The following is a 14845-nucleotide window of genomic DNA, read 5'->3' on the forward strand; positions in this document are numbered from 1 at the left end:
GGTCGGGGTCTGGGCTGGGTGGCTGTGGGTCAGGGCTGGGGGAGAGGACGGACAGGGGTCGGGGTCTGGGCTCGTGGCTGTGGGTCAGGGCTGGGGGAGAGGACGGACAGGGGTCGGGGTCTGGGCTCGTGGCTGTGGGTCAGGGCTGGGGGAGAGGACGGACAGGGGTCGGGGTCTGGGCTCGTGGCTGTGGGTCAGGGCTGGGGGAGAGGACGGACAGGGGTCGGGGTCTGGGCTCGTGGCTGTGGGTCAGGGCTGGGGGAGAGGGTGGACAGGGGTCGGGGTCTGGGCTCGTGGCTGTGGGTTAGGGCTGGGGGAGAGGACGGACAGGGGTCGGGGTCTGGGCTCGTGGCTGTGGGTCAGGGCTGGGGGAGAGGGCGGACAGGGGTCGGGGTCTGGGCTCGTGGCTGTGGGTCAGGGCTGGGGGAGAGGACGGACAGGGGTCGGGGTCTGGGCTCGTGGCTGTGGGTCAGGGCTGGGGGAGAGGACGGACAGGGGTCGGGGTCTGGGCTCGTGGCTGTGGGTCAGGGCTGGGGGAGAGGACGGACAGGGGTCGGGGTCTGGGCTCGTGGCTGTGGGTCAGGGCTGGGGGAGAGGACGGACAGGGGTCGGGGTCTGGGCTCGTGGCTGTGGGTCAGGGCTGGGGGAGAGGACGGACAGGGGGTCGGGGTCTGGGCTGGGTGGCTGTGGGTCAGGGCTGGGGGAGAGGACGGACAGGGGTCGGGGTCTGGGCTCGTGGCTGTGGGTCAGGGCTGGGGGAGAGGACGGACAGGGGTCGGGGTCTGGGCTCGTGGCTGTGGGTCAGGGCTGGGGGAGAGGACGGACAGGGGTCGGGGTCTGGGCTCGTGGCTGTGGGTCAGGGCTGGGGGAGAGGACGGACAGGGGTCGGGGTCTGGGCTCGTGGCTGTGGGTCAGGGCTGGGGGAGAGGACGGACAGGGGTCGGGGTCTGGGCTCATGGCTGTGGGTCAGGGCTGGGGGAGAGGACGGACAGGGGGTCGGGGTCTGGGCTGGGTGGCTGTGGGTCAGGGCTGGGGGAGAGGACGGACAGGGGTCGGGGTCTGGGCTCGTGGCTGTGGGTCAGGGCTGGGGGAGAGGACGGACAGGGGTCGGGGTCTGGGCTCGTGGCTGTGGGTCAGGGCTGGGGGAGAGGACGGACAGGGGTCGGGGTCTGGGCTGGGTGGCTGTGGGTTAGGGCTGGAGGAGAGGAGTGGCCAGAGAGTCAGAACTGAAGAAGGGGATGGGCTGGGGTCAGGGTATGTGACATGGCTTTGTGTTCCCTATTCTGCTGATTGAAGTCCCTAGATTAGCTATACTTCTGCTTTTGAAAAGGAAACAGTCACAATTTTTACTGGTGACATTCCAGGCTCAGTGTTATCCTGCCTCCTGAAATCAAGACAGGAAAGGAGATTGCTTTCCTGCCCCGAGCGCAGGGACACAGGGACACAGACAGCCCGTTTATGTTCTGCAAGATGTGCTAAGGCTTCAAGGTGGTCCCTGCCGGGGCCGCAGCACGTCACGAGTCAGGTGGCAGGCACGCAGAACAGGGAAGCGGATCCTCGCTGTCCAGGGCCACGGCTCCAAGTGGGATCAGCAAGTCTGGGCAGGCAGGATCACCAGGGCCCCCGGGCCTGCAGGACTCACTGCAGAAGGCCCAGGGGCTGGGCCAGGATTCTCTGCTCAAGCTGGGCATACCTTGGGAGGAGGGCAGCATAGACCTGGATGGGCAGAGAGAGCGTTTAGAATGAGGAGGGGAGGTACCTCTTCCATCTCTTTGCAACTTGGAATTTAAAATTTGTACATCTGCCTGACCAGGTGGTGGTGCAGTAGATAGAGCTTCCATCTGGGATGCTGTGGACCCTGATTTGAAACCCTGTGGTCACCGGCTTGAGCATGGGATCATAGATATAACCCCACGGTTGCTGGCTTGAGCCCAAGGTTGCTGGCTTGAGCAAGAGGTCACTGGCTCAGCTGGAGCCCCCCTACCCCCGGTCAAGGCACACATGGGAAAGCAATTAGTGAACAAGTGAAGTGCCACAACTATAATTTGATGCTTCTCATCTCTCTCCCTTCCTGTCTGTCTGTCCCTCTCTCTCGCTAAAACAAAATAAAACAAGACAAAATAAAATAAAATAAAATAAAATTTGTACATCCTATTTACTTGCAATTTAGTTTGTTTGCTGGGCAAAAGAAAGGAAGCATCAACTCATTAAAAAAAAGGAAATGTGACTATTCCCAAACCTGTAGTTTAAAGACTTTTAAAAAGCAAATTATAACAGGTAGCCAATTTTTTTTTTTTTTATCAAATCTACAAAATTAAAAAAAAAAAAATCTGGTGAAGAGACCTGGACATGGCTGTCTCACAGCACAGCTGGTGGAAGTGGCTGGTGCAGCCCTTTTGGACATCAACTTGACTTTACACCGGTATTAAGAAAATGCCCATAGCCTTTAACCCAATGATTCTACTTCTGTGAAGCCCTCCTAAGGAATAATCCTAAATGCAGGAAACCAGACCCACCAAAGGTCTTCTTAGACACCAAGAAACATTCAGGCTCATAAAACTATCAGGGGCCACACCTTGGCTCACAGGAGGCTACTCTGGAGAAATGTACCTGCTGGCAAAGTGGGTTCGGGTGTGCCTCTTCAAAGGGAGACCACAGGGTGAGCCACACAGCAGTGCACACAGGCGTCCACATGAGGGTCCCTTTGCCTCCCTGCCTTCTCCCTTCCTTGCCCCAGGTTATAGCTCAGGTGCAAGGTGATGACATCCACACTGAATGGGTGCAAGACCACCTGGCTTTGAAATATCATGTCCCACCGGGGTATCGCTTGGCACCACTCCCTGGGCAAGAGACACACCCAGAAGAACTCACTGCACTCAAGGAGGTCCTAAGGCCCTAACTATGACCCCCCAACAAGTATTTATTTATTTATTTGTTTGTTTATTTACTTATTTTATTCAGGGACAGAGAGAGAGTCAGAGAAAGTGATAGTTAGGGACAGACAGGAACGGAGAGAGATAAGAAGCATCAATCATCAGTTTTTTGTTGCGACACCTTAGTTGTTCATTGATTGCTTTCTCATATGTGCCTTGACCGCGGGCCTTCAGCAGACCGAGTAACCCCTTACTCGAGCCAGCGACCTTGGGTCTAAGCTGGTGAGCTTTTTGCTCAAGCCAGATGAGCTCACACTCAAGCTGGCGACCTTGGGGTCTCAAACCTGGGTCCTCCACATCCCAGTCCAATGCTCTATCCACTGCACCACGGCCTGGCCAGGCCCCCAACAAGTATTTATGGTTTTCCCACTCCAGGTGCAGTTTCCCAATTAAAGGCCCCTCTTTTTAAAAATTTAATTATTTATTTATTTTTAGATTTATTCATCTTAGAGGGAGGGGACAGAGGGTTGGGGGAGGCAGAGAGAGAGAAGGGGGAGGAGCAGGAAGCATCAACTTCCATATGTGCCTTGACAAGGCAGGCCCAGGGTTTCAAACCGGCGACCTCAGTGTTCTAGATCGATGCTTTACTCACTGCGCCACCACAGGTCAGGCTTAAAGGCCCTTTTTACATAAGCAATGTTGCCTAGCAATACTGCTGACTTTCCTTTGAATTAAGTCTCAAAGGAAAGAGAGCTAGAAAAGTAATAGAATAGGAAAAGAGTTTGTTAACTCTTTACCCACGTAGAGTTGATTATAATAATTGAAAAATCAGAAGAGCCTGACTGACTGGTGGCAGTGCAGTGAACAGAATGTCGGCCTGGGATGCTGAGGTCGCTAGCTTGAATGCGGGATCATCAACATGGCCCCAAGGTCGCCGGCTTGAGCCCAAGGTCAATGGCTTGAGCAAGGAGACACTGCCGTGGCTGAGCACCACCCATCAAGACACACAGGAGAAGCAATCAATGGACAACTAAAGTGACGCAACTATGAGTTGGTGCTTCTCATCTCTCTCCCTTCTCTCTCTCTCTCTCTCTCTCTCTCTGTCTCACCAAATTAAAGAAAAAGAAAAGAGCAACTGCTCTAACTCAGGGAAAATGCTCAAGTGAATTATGGTTCATTAGCCAGAGAAAATATTATGCAGTCATCAAAAATGTGTATGCGTATTTTTAAGAATGTAAATACTTATGTGGTGATGTAGCATTAAGTGCTACAATGTTATATATACAGCATGCTGCATAACAAATCCAAACCAAAAAACCAAGGAGGGGAAAAGGATCCGGGGGGGGGGGGGAGGATCGCAAAGAAATACAACCCCACATTCTTACCCTTCATTCATTTTTTTTAAAGCTGTTTTCTCCTGTGGCTCGTTAAGCCTTACCCGAGAAAGGGTGCACTTCAGGTGAGTGCACGCTGTCCTACAGACAAGTGGTACTTGAGACCGTGGGCCCCGGATTTCCTCGGGACTCACAAACACCACTAGTTCACGCCAAACCCATTCCTTCTCTTTTTTTAAATTCATTTTAGAGAGGAGAGGGAGAGACCGGGAGAGGGAGAGACAGACAGAGAGAGAGAGAGAGGAGAGACAAAGAGAGAGAAGGGGGGGAGGAGCTGGAAGCATCAACTCCCATATGTGCCTTGACCAGGCAAGCCCAGGGTTTCAAACCGGCGACCTCAGCATTTCCAGATCGACGCTTTATCCACTGCGCCACCACAGGTCAGGGACCATTCCTTCTTAATTTGGCTTAGTTAACTTTAAAGACAAGTATTTCAGTCACTGATCATGCAATAAGGACCTGCTCTTGGTGCAGCCAGAGCAGCTGTCTGTGAACACAGAGAAAGCAAGGAGGCCTGCATGTCCCCTCCCAGGAAGAAACTGCAATATCGAGCTGAGCGCAGAGAGAAAACACCGTCACTCTTTCGAGTTCCCACCTGAGCACAGCATGGCTGGAGGCTCCATGGAGAGAAAACAGGATGTCACCCTGCTCTCAAGGAACGTACAACCCAGTCCTCAAACAAGTCACCTATGTCAACAATCATAGATTTGTCACTGCCTGCAACCTGGAGTTGACAAGGATTCTGAGGTTACACGTGGGTTTAATGGTAAAGAGTGTCGCGAGCTCTTAGTAACTGGTCATGGGCAAGCCAGGGAGGGTGGCGGTGCTCACACTGTCTGCTACCTGGGACGAGGCAGGTGCAGCGGCTTGTTTCCTTGGCTGCTCCCAGCTACCTTCCTCCTTGCTGGCCTCCTTCCAGAGAGAATGGAAGAGCCAGTCCCTGCCCAGCCTCTGCTATGACCACGTGGTAATTAGTCTGTTGGGGAGTTGAGGGGAACAGACCAGTGTGTCTTCAGAAATGTGTGAGGAGAGAGGCCCTCTGCCCAGTGAATGCAGTTGTGGGGGGAACATGATGTTTGGAACAGCTGCAGACACCCTGCGACCATCTGGAGCACGTCTGAAGCTGCAGGAGCCAATACAGTAGTCGTTGGCCATATGTGCCTTTGAGCACTTGAAATGTAACTAGTGCTCTAAGTACACACCAGATTTCAAAAGCTCCAAGCAAAAAAAAAAAAAGAAAGAAAAAGGCAGCAAAATATCACATTAGCACTTTTTCTTAATGATTACATGTGGAAATGACAATATTTTGGACATACTGGATTAGACAAAATATATTATTAAAAGTAGTCATTTATTTCTTCTTACATTTTTTTTTTAATGAGACTGCTAGGAAATTTGAAATGAACCCCTGTGGCTCTCCTGAGGTTCCCACTGTCCAGTGCTCACTGGAGAACTTCAGGGATCATGACCCACCGTCCTGACGCTGTTGAACCACTGAACCAGCACTGGAAACAGCCCTTAGACCTCCTGTTATGCAATAAAGCTAAAATAGTCAAGGATTCCCTTTAAGCCTCACAACTGGCAGGTTAAAAGGAGGCCAGACAGATGTTTTCCTCGCTTCACAGATGAAGAGACAGAGGCTCAGTGATGAGGAGTGCTGCTCAAGGTCACATGAAGATCAGACGGGAAGGGAGCGGCAGAGTAAGTCCGGAACCCAAAAGCCCTTTATCCCAATGGAGGACCTTTTTCCTGCATCGAGCTGTTTCTCAAACATAAGGATACACGACAGTAAATAATAAAATCCTGGGTATACTTATGTGTGTGGGTTACCCTGTCACCTGGGAAGCATGTGCTTCTGCTTGCCAGATATGCTGGGAACGATTCTCCTCGGTGTGTTCTGTATGTCTGCAGACAGTGGATGTTTGTATAGCAGCCACGGAAGACAGAGATAGTGTCGCCCTCTGGGGGCAGAGGGAACATTCATTTATTTAGTTAGTTAGTTAGTTAGTTGATGGGGAAAATAAAGATAGGGTCTCCTATTGGGGCAAAGGTTAGGCAGCTTTGCTGGCCACTCCTTTATAAGGTTGGGGGTTTCTAAGCTCAGGGTCCCTCAGCTGTGACATAGTACATGCACAGTGTCCACCTGGGCCACTCCGCATCACCCCAGGGCACCTCAGGGCCCAAGAAATCTGAGGCAAGCATGAAGCTCACGCTGCCTGATGGGCCACTGTGAATAACGAAACCCTCAGTCTGTGCCAGCCCTGCTCCGCTCCTGGGCTGCAGGGCCTTCTGCAAACACAACGGTGTGCGGTGGAGGCTGTGGCACACCACCCAGACTGCCCTGTAGGAACGGAGAACTTCCTCTCCCAGCCCTTGGCTGACGGCTCCCCTTTGGGAGTGCTTCAGCTATAGAGAGCTGCTTTACCCCATCCTGGGGGGGAGGGCTGCAGCCTGCACGCAATGACTGGTTGACACGGGGTATAAAGGCCTGGCCCACACACCCCAAACAGGTAAAACTCTAATGGGTCGTCCCAGCTTCAGAAGTTCCTGTACGGACGGCTGAGGGCTCCGACGAGACTCACTGCAGCTAATCTCCTCCCTCTGCCTAGTCTTCCTCCGCCTTTCCCTTCCACAGGCTAGATCCCAAGAGTACCTTTCAGAAATCTGCAGCCTTAATCGACATTTTAGAGTCTGCTTTCCAGGGAGCCTAACCTGTAACAGTGGGACCTGTGTCACGGGGATTTCCTGGCCCGAGCAACTGCACAGCTGTCTCGGATTCAGACTTCAGATCTGAGTACCAGAAACCCAACATGCCGTGTGCTGAAGTGACAGTCTTTGCAGCGGCTTCCATAACTGGTGAAATGAAGGGCTTGCCCTGAGGCACAAGCAGCAACGGAGATGTGACCAGCAATCTATCCGACCCCTGGGGCTCTAAACCCAGCAGTCTCTGTGAACCTCAGTTGACAACCTGGCTTCTTCTGCTCTGGTACTTCAACAATTAAAACAAAAGGAGGATTTCCCTTCTCATTGAGCACATCAGCATGAAAGCAGGTCACAAAGAAAAACTTACTTTTGGGGGGAAAACAACCCCGTTGGTTTTCACAGTGCAAAGGCTATAAGCCAGTTCTGATGGTGTCTCTCACCTGAGAAGATCCTGGGTGTGGGGTAGCAGCTAATCTGGGGTTTGGGGCCAACTTCACAACCTCCGAAAAAGGCACATCTGTCCCAGCTGCAAGGCCTAGAAGGGAAAGCACATGTCATGTCAGCGTATGTTGCAAACAAGGACGTTAACCGGAAATAGCACTTTATCTCTGGGGTGATAAAATGTTCTAATACTGGACTACGGTGATGGCTGCACAACTCGGTAGATTTCCTAAAAATCACTGAATTGTACACTTAAAACTGGGGAGCTCTGTCATAGAATCATTCCTCAATAAGACCATTAAAAAGAGAGAGAGAGAGAAATGTCAAGCGCAGGCCTCTTCAGCAGCGCCGGGTTTGTCTCGCTCACTGATGGCACCTGTCACAACCAGCGGCTGCACCCTGACATCTAACCGAAGGGGAGGGCCACCTGCCTCTCCCCCCTCGTATTACCAGTCTCTTCCGTCATCTGCCCGTCACTCACTGCATTCAAGCAGCCTAGACGGCTTTCAGTTCCTCCTGCCTTGGAGCCTTTTCACTGTGTGGAATATTCTTCTCTGTCTACCCACTTACTCTCTTCGCAAACAAGGTGCAGGCAAGAACATCACTGGCTCAGGAAGCTCCTTAACCCTCCACGCCTAAGCCCCATCTGCTTCCCTCAGAGCCTTTCCCACAGCTTCTGGCCACAGGTTTGCTGACGGTCCCTACCTTGCTCTGTGGGGTTAGAGACTCGGTCTCCAGGGGAGCTCGGGCACCTCCCACACTACCAGCAGGCGGGAGGCGCTCAGTAAACACTCACCAAGCCAACCAATGGCACAGCTGGAAAAGAAGGAAGGCTGCCCCAGAGGGCCAGAAACAGTGAAGCATTTCTAGGCACCTGGAGGAGTGGTATTGGATTGACAGGGAAAGACACCGCCACCAGGAGGGCCCCCGGAAGAGGCGAGGCCTCATTTTCTATTAGAATGCGAGCATATCCCTGCTCGGAGCTGTGTGGATGAGCAAAGAGAATGAGTGTGTGTGTGTGTGGGGGGGGGGGGCAGTGGGGAGATGAATGGAAAGATCTGTTCCCTTCCCACTCGTTCACAGACTGGCTGCGTGTGGAACTCATCCCCCAGCCCAGCCGGGGAGAACAGGTCTCTAAATAAAGTGGCTGCGGAAAGGAAAGGAAAAACGAAAGAGAGCCACAGCGCAGCCTGGCAGTAGGGTCCCTCCCGCAAGTCCTCCCCCTGCTCTGGCAGAAGGACACCCCAGGCTTCTTGCGAGCAACACTGAAGGCTGGCAGATTTTGCAAGTGTTTCCAAAGTTCTGGAGACAAGTATACTGTGCACAAAAATGAGGAGATATTTCAAAGTGAATATGAAGCGATTAAAATATCCCCTTATTTTTGTGAGCAGTTGATTTTGAACTGAAGAGTCCTCTGCCCAGCCAAGGTCACATTCCGTGGGAGGACAAAGCAAAGCCCTTGCTGGACATTGAGGCCGTAGAAATTATCACCTACTGAATTCCCTCTGGGGGGGGGGGGGGATGTATTTAGGTTGGGTACGGCAAGAAAACGAGCATAGGCCCGTAGGAGAAATGGTAGAGTGATTAAGAAAAAAAAAGAAAAAGAAAAAGAAAGAAAAACTCACAGGAAAGTACAAATAAAACCCAGTCTTAGGTAAATTTTAACTAAACACATAATCTGGAAATAAAGTGCCCAGTGATCGTGTTATGAAGTGGTGCGCGGTGGACAGGGTGTGGAGGGAGGAGAACAAGAAAGGGGTGAATTATTAAGAGGAGGACATGGTCTCAAATTAATTCTCAGTGTTGGCAGAAATAAGTTTTAAAAGGTGCGTTTAAAGAGGTAAGAGTAAATGTGTGAAGAATGAAACTTCTAGAAGGAAAAGACAAAGCCTTTCAAGCGCATGCGCAGCCGGAGCGCAGCCTAAGCAGGCCGAGGGCGGAGCAAATGGACCAAGTGGAAGGAGGAACACCCTCGTGGGCCCCAGCTGCTCGGGCCAGAACTTCCCTAGGTGGGGAGATTCCTTCATTAGCCCGAGTGAGGCTTTCATGCCGGCCCAGGGGGGCTGTGGTGCTGTCCAGGGTCCTGAAATGCTTGGCTCTGAAGCCTTCACAGTTGTCTCAATTTCCTGCTCTCGCTGATGGCTCTGGACTTCATCCACCTCTCCTGCCCACCACCTGTCCACGCCCAAGCCCGCGTGTCCTCAGCATGCCCTGTGTCCTTTCTCAATGCCCCAGTGCCGAGCCTGACTGTGACCAGGCCTCATCCAGTGACAACCCTGCCTCTTCCCCCACTTTAAGTAGAAAATAAAGAAGTAGAAAATCGGGTTTGGGCCCTGGCCGGTTGGCTCAGTGGTAGAGCATCGGCCTGGGGTGCAGAAGTCCCGGGTTCGATTCCCGGCCAGGGCACACAGGAGAAGCGCCCATCTGCTTCTCCACCCCTCCCCCTCTCCTTCCTCTCTGTCTCTCTCTTCCCCTCCCGCAGACGAGGCTCCATTGGAGCAAAGATGGCCCGGGCGCTGGGGATGGCTCCTTGGCCTCTGCCCCAGGCGCTGGAGTGGCTCTGGTCGCAACAGAGTGACGCCCCGGAGGGGCAGAGCATCGCCCCCTGGTGGGCAGAGCGTCGCCCCTGGTGGGCAGAGCATCGCCCCCTGGTGGGCAGAGCATCGCCCCCTGGTGGGCATGCCGGGTGGATCCTGGTCGGGCGCATGCGGGAGTCTGTCTGACTGTCTCTCCCCATTTCCAGCTTCAGAAAAATACAAAAAAAAAAAAAGAAAGAAAATCGGGTTTGGTTCTCACCTGCTGGGAGGGAGAAAAATAAAGCCGCAACCTGCAAGACTTCACTGTGCCTGAGGACTGGGTACACCCCACTCTCCCCTTCCCACCTTCCTTGGCCCAGCCAGAGCCCTGGCCTCTTCCGGAGGCATCTTCTCCCCACCCATCCACCTACCGTGGAAAGCTCGGTACGCAGAGCCCACGCAGGCCGAGTTGGCAGTGTCTATGACATATACCGGGGCACCAAACACGTCAGCAAGCACCTGGAGAGGACAGAGGTTCTGACTGTGGCGAGTCGTTGCTCAGAGGGAACACGGACACGCGGGCACGCACTTTCCAGGCTCTCTTTCCTCGCACGTCTTCTGACGCCTCCGTGCCACCCACCTCTACTGCCTTGCAAGGGGTAGACTTGGCCTTGCACCCTGGTGACAAAAGGTTCAGGATGACCTGCGGGCAGTCTCTAGTGGGGGGCCACAGCTCTCCAGGTTGTCCCTGTACTGCTTAAGCATTTTATCAAAAGACAAGGAGGGGCCCTGACCGGTTGGCTCAGCGGTAGAGCATCGGCCTGGCGTGCAGGGGACCCGGGTTCGATTCCCGGCCAGGGCACATAGGAGAAGCGCCCATTTGCTTCTCCAACCCCACCCCCTCCTTCCTCTCTGTCTCTCTCTTCCCCTCCCGCAGCCAAGGCTCCATTGGAGCAAAGATGGCCCGGGCGCTGGGGATGGCTCCTTGGCCTCTGCCCCAGGCGCTAGAGTGGCTCTGGTCGCGGCAGAGCGACGCCCAGGAGGGGCAGAGCATCGCCCCCTGGTGGGCAGAGCGTCGCCCCTGGTGGGCGAGCCAGGTGGATCCCGGTCGGGCGCATGCGGGAGTCTGTCTGACTGTCTCTCCCCGTTTCCAGCTTCAGAAAAATACAAAAAAAAGAAAAAAAAAAAAAAAGACAAGGAGGAAAATTTAGGATGTGTGCTTAGCAAATGGTCAGAACGGAGACAGCTGGGTATCAGAGTCACATTAACAAGCCCAAAACCAACTAACAAGGGGCATGTTTTATAGGAATAAAGATCAAGTTTTCCATTTAGGCCCCTCAAATAAATTGCATACACTTAGAATGGAGGAAATATACTAAGAGCAGCTCACATGGAAAAGACTTGGTGGGGGGGTCATAGTTGACCAGAAATACTGTAGTAGATGCCACCGATGCCCCATCTGGATCCCACAGCTGGACTGGTACACATCCCTCCCCAGGCTGCTAATGGTTCACAGGTGCCTCTCCTTAAAAGGACTATTCTTGGCTGACCAGAAGCCTCCTCTCACGGGAGGCTACTTTCACCTCTTCCCAGAGTGACCAGTTGGCCCCCTCACCCCAAGGTGGAAACAAGTCTGCGGTATAGTTCGTGTTATAGACCTCCCACGGGATGGAGCTAAAGCTGACTCCAGCCCAAACCACATCCTTGCTTGCCCTTCTTCCCCTGCCCTGCCTGCACCTCTCACTCCCTTTCTCCCTGGAGAACACAGCACTTACAGAAAAATGCCCAGTGCAGACTCTGCTTCTAGAGGATCTTACCTAAGACAGCTATATTACAAGTCAAGAGTTGATGTCATTTTCAAACAGCTAAGGTAGCCTCAGGCTACACGTGAAAATACTCAGTGTTCCAATAAGACCATGACAGCCTCTATTACAAGATGTAATAGCTTGATTGTCAAACGTTTGCAGGTTGATTCCAATTTTGGTCACATATTTCTTAGCAGAATGGAGGACCAGAAAGACAATGACAAAATCTGGTATTATAAGAGGAATGATTGGGGAAGTTAGAGATCTTTAAGTTGGAAGGGGAAAACTTTTAGGAAGGCGAGAGTACTGGCTTGTGTTGTCGGGTCTGACACGTGGGACAGGCAATTTCTGTGGGGCTACCAGTGCTGGTATCAGAGTTGAGTTACACAGGGCAGTAGATCTCAGCTGCGTCTAAAACAACCTTCTCACAGTATGAGCTGTAAGGCGACAGGCTGGCTCCTTGGGAGAGGAGTGAGAACAGAGACAGTCCTACTGCTGAGCGTCTGGCTCTTAGAAGTAACAGACAGGGAAGAGGTCCTTACTTGCAATATGTCTCTGTTGTGAGAGGCTCCTCCAGTGGCCAAAATTTTCGTCTTGGGCACTGCAAGGAAAGCGAAAAAAAAAAAAGTAATGGCTATGACAACGCCCCAGGCAGAAAGGCTGTTTTCCCGTGTCCTTCAGCCACAAGGGGCTGGTGTGGGCACACTGCTTCTTGCTCATCATGCAGGATGGGGGTTCTGTGCCTGCAGGCTTGTCCCGTGAAATCTGCTTGTGAGGCTGCTGCCCCACCTACCTCTCACTGTCTTCACTTTCATTTCTAATTAGTAAAAAACAAACAAAATCTCACAACAAAACAGGAATAGAAGGGTCCCTACTTAAACTAAGGAAGGCTATATATCCGAAGTTTACAACACACATCATTCTTAACAGAAACAGACTCTCTTTTGGATCGCTCTTTTTGAGGGCAGCTAACTGCCATGTCTTGAAAACATTCAAGCTATAGAGAAGTCTACATGGTGTGAGGATCAGGGGCCTCCTGCCAACAGCCAGCTTGGAAACAGATCCTACAGCCTCAGTCAAGCCTTTAGATGACTACAGCCCTAGATGACATCCTCAGCTCGGCCTCAGGAGACATCTCAGAACCAACAACCTGTGTGAACTCCAAATTCTTGACCCACAGAAATTGTGCGATACATGTTCTTTGTTGTCCCAAGCTGCTACGTTCTGAGGATAATTTGTTATACAGCAATAGATAACCAATACTAAGAACAAAATAAAGATTCATACTATCCAATACACTATTACGTACTAAGCTATTCTAGGCAGTGCTATAAGAAAAACAAATAAAACATATAAAAATTGAAAGAAGGATACAACTACCATTATCTACAGACATATAATTTTTCAATAGGCCATCTAGAAAAATTGAAAATAGTCACACTCATAAAAGTTGAAGGCTCTGGCCTGGTAGCTCAGTTGGTTAGACCATTGTCTATAGAGACCTCCAAGGTTGAGTTGGATCCTCAGGGCACGTATGAGAATCAACAACAAATCAATGTTTCTCTCTCTATCTCTCGCTCCCTAAAATAAATAAGTAAATAAATAATTTTTAGAGTTTAATAAGGTTGCCAGATACAAAATCAACTTATAATAATCAATGGTATTTCTAGCAGTAATCAACTAGCATATGTTATAGAAAATAAACTACGATTCACAATGGCAACCACAAAGGTAATGGAACGAAAAAATACCTTAGCAAAGAATTCAAAGGTCTCTATGAAAACAAAATTGTAACTGTTATTATGGTACCAAAAAAAAATAATTTGCTTTTGGATGATAAGATGTGTGATATAAGGCCCTGGCCAGGTAGCTCAGTTGGTTGGAGGCTTGTCCTAATACACCAAAGCTGTGGGTTCGATCCCTAGTCAGGGCACATACAGGAAGCAACCAATGAGTCCACAACTAAGTGGAACAACAAATGGATGCTTCTCTCTCCCTGTCTCTGTCTAAAATGAATGTATAAAGAAGTAGAACAACAAGTTAATGTTTCTCTCTCTCCCTCTTTCTCTAAAATCAATTAAAAAAAGATATGTAATATAATAAAGAGTAGTGATCAAAGAAAACAGTAATTAATCACTGATGGGGCCGGCTTTAGCTCAGTGGTTCCTTTGAGTCAAGTGTGCTTGTGTAGTAATTACTGATGTCTAATGCTCACAAATCAGTAACATTCTAAACCCAGAACATGGAAGGCGGAGAAAGAGGGAGAGAGGGAACATGATGTCTTCTTCTAGTGGGAATGTAATCATGGAATAGAATATACATTCCAAATGTTCATCAAAACCTACACATTTGGGGATCTGTGTTAAAATTTTAAGGGTAATTACTAGAAAAAGAAATAGAGCAGCGGTTCTCAACCTGTGGGTCGTGACCCCGGCGGGGGTCGAACGACCAAAACACAGGGGTCGCCTAAAGCCATCGGAAACACATATTTTATTTTAAAATGTATTGTATAATAAATATGTATTTTCCGATGGCTTTAGGCGACGCCTGTGCTTTGGTCGTTCGACCCCCGCCGGGGTCGCGACCCACAGGTTGAGAACCGCTGAAATAGAGCCTCGAGGCTCAGGTACCAACAATGCAAATGCCTTCCAGATGGTACACAAGTGGTTGGAAGAGGGGATGGGATTCCAAGGAGTTTTCTTTATTTTCCAAACTTGCTAAGATAAGGTCTTAATTACTTTTACAAATCAACTTGAACAAAATAAAATATTTATATATGTAGAAACATAAGCTGATGAGAAACCACGGCTTTAGCCCAGTGCAGATGGTTGCACATCTGATGGTGTCGAATCATCCAGAGAGCGATCGCTCCTTCCACAGAGCAGATGCAGCCCAGTCGTGCAGAACCCAGAGTCCGGAGCCAGACGCGCGGTTCAGAAGCCCTGCCAGCCTCGAACAAGTATGACTTAACCCTCTGTCTCCTACTCTGGGAAGCAGGAGTAATAGCAGCACCTACCTCAGAGCACTGTTGTTAATAAGAATTAAGTGCTTAGAACCAGGCTGGGCACACAGTGGGTGCTTAATAAATTTTAGCAGCTATTACTGTCATAATC

General features: G+C 50.9%; 1 protein-coding gene and 1 non-coding gene across 6 annotated transcripts in view; one reads left to right on the plus strand and one right to left on the minus strand.

Annotated features, from left to right (window-relative positions):
* Positions 1-1065: 1065 nt before the first annotated feature.
* Positions 1066-14845, minus strand: part of XYLB (xylulokinase) — a 66279-nt gene continuing 52499 nt past the window's right edge. For 4 of the 5 annotated variants that reach the window (XM_066351519.1, XM_066351515.1, XM_066351518.1 and 1 more), the window contains 4 exons: positions 12275-12333; positions 10359-10446; positions 7411-7505; positions 1068-1716 (listed from right to left, as the gene is read on the minus strand). In XM_066351519.1, coding sequence (XP_066207616.1) covers positions 1639-1716; positions 7411-7505; positions 10359-10446; positions 12275-12333 — 320 coding nt within the window. In that variant the 3' untranslated portion in view covers positions 1068-1638. Of the gene's footprint in view, positions 1717-7410; positions 7506-10358; positions 10447-12274; positions 12334-14845 lie in introns of all 5 variants that reach the window. The other variant, XM_066351516.1, reaches the window with a different exon arrangement.
* TRNAP-GGG (transfer RNA proline (anticodon GGG)) lies at positions 9742-9817 on the plus strand. Its single transcript has one exon. It is a non-coding gene; the product is annotated as a tRNA-Pro (tRNA).

Source organism: Saccopteryx leptura, chromosome 10, assembly GCF_036850995.1.
Source record: "Saccopteryx leptura isolate mSacLep1 chromosome 10, mSacLep1_pri_phased_curated, whole genome shotgun sequence".
NCBI lineage: Eukaryota > Metazoa > Chordata > Mammalia > Chiroptera > Emballonuridae > Saccopteryx > Saccopteryx leptura.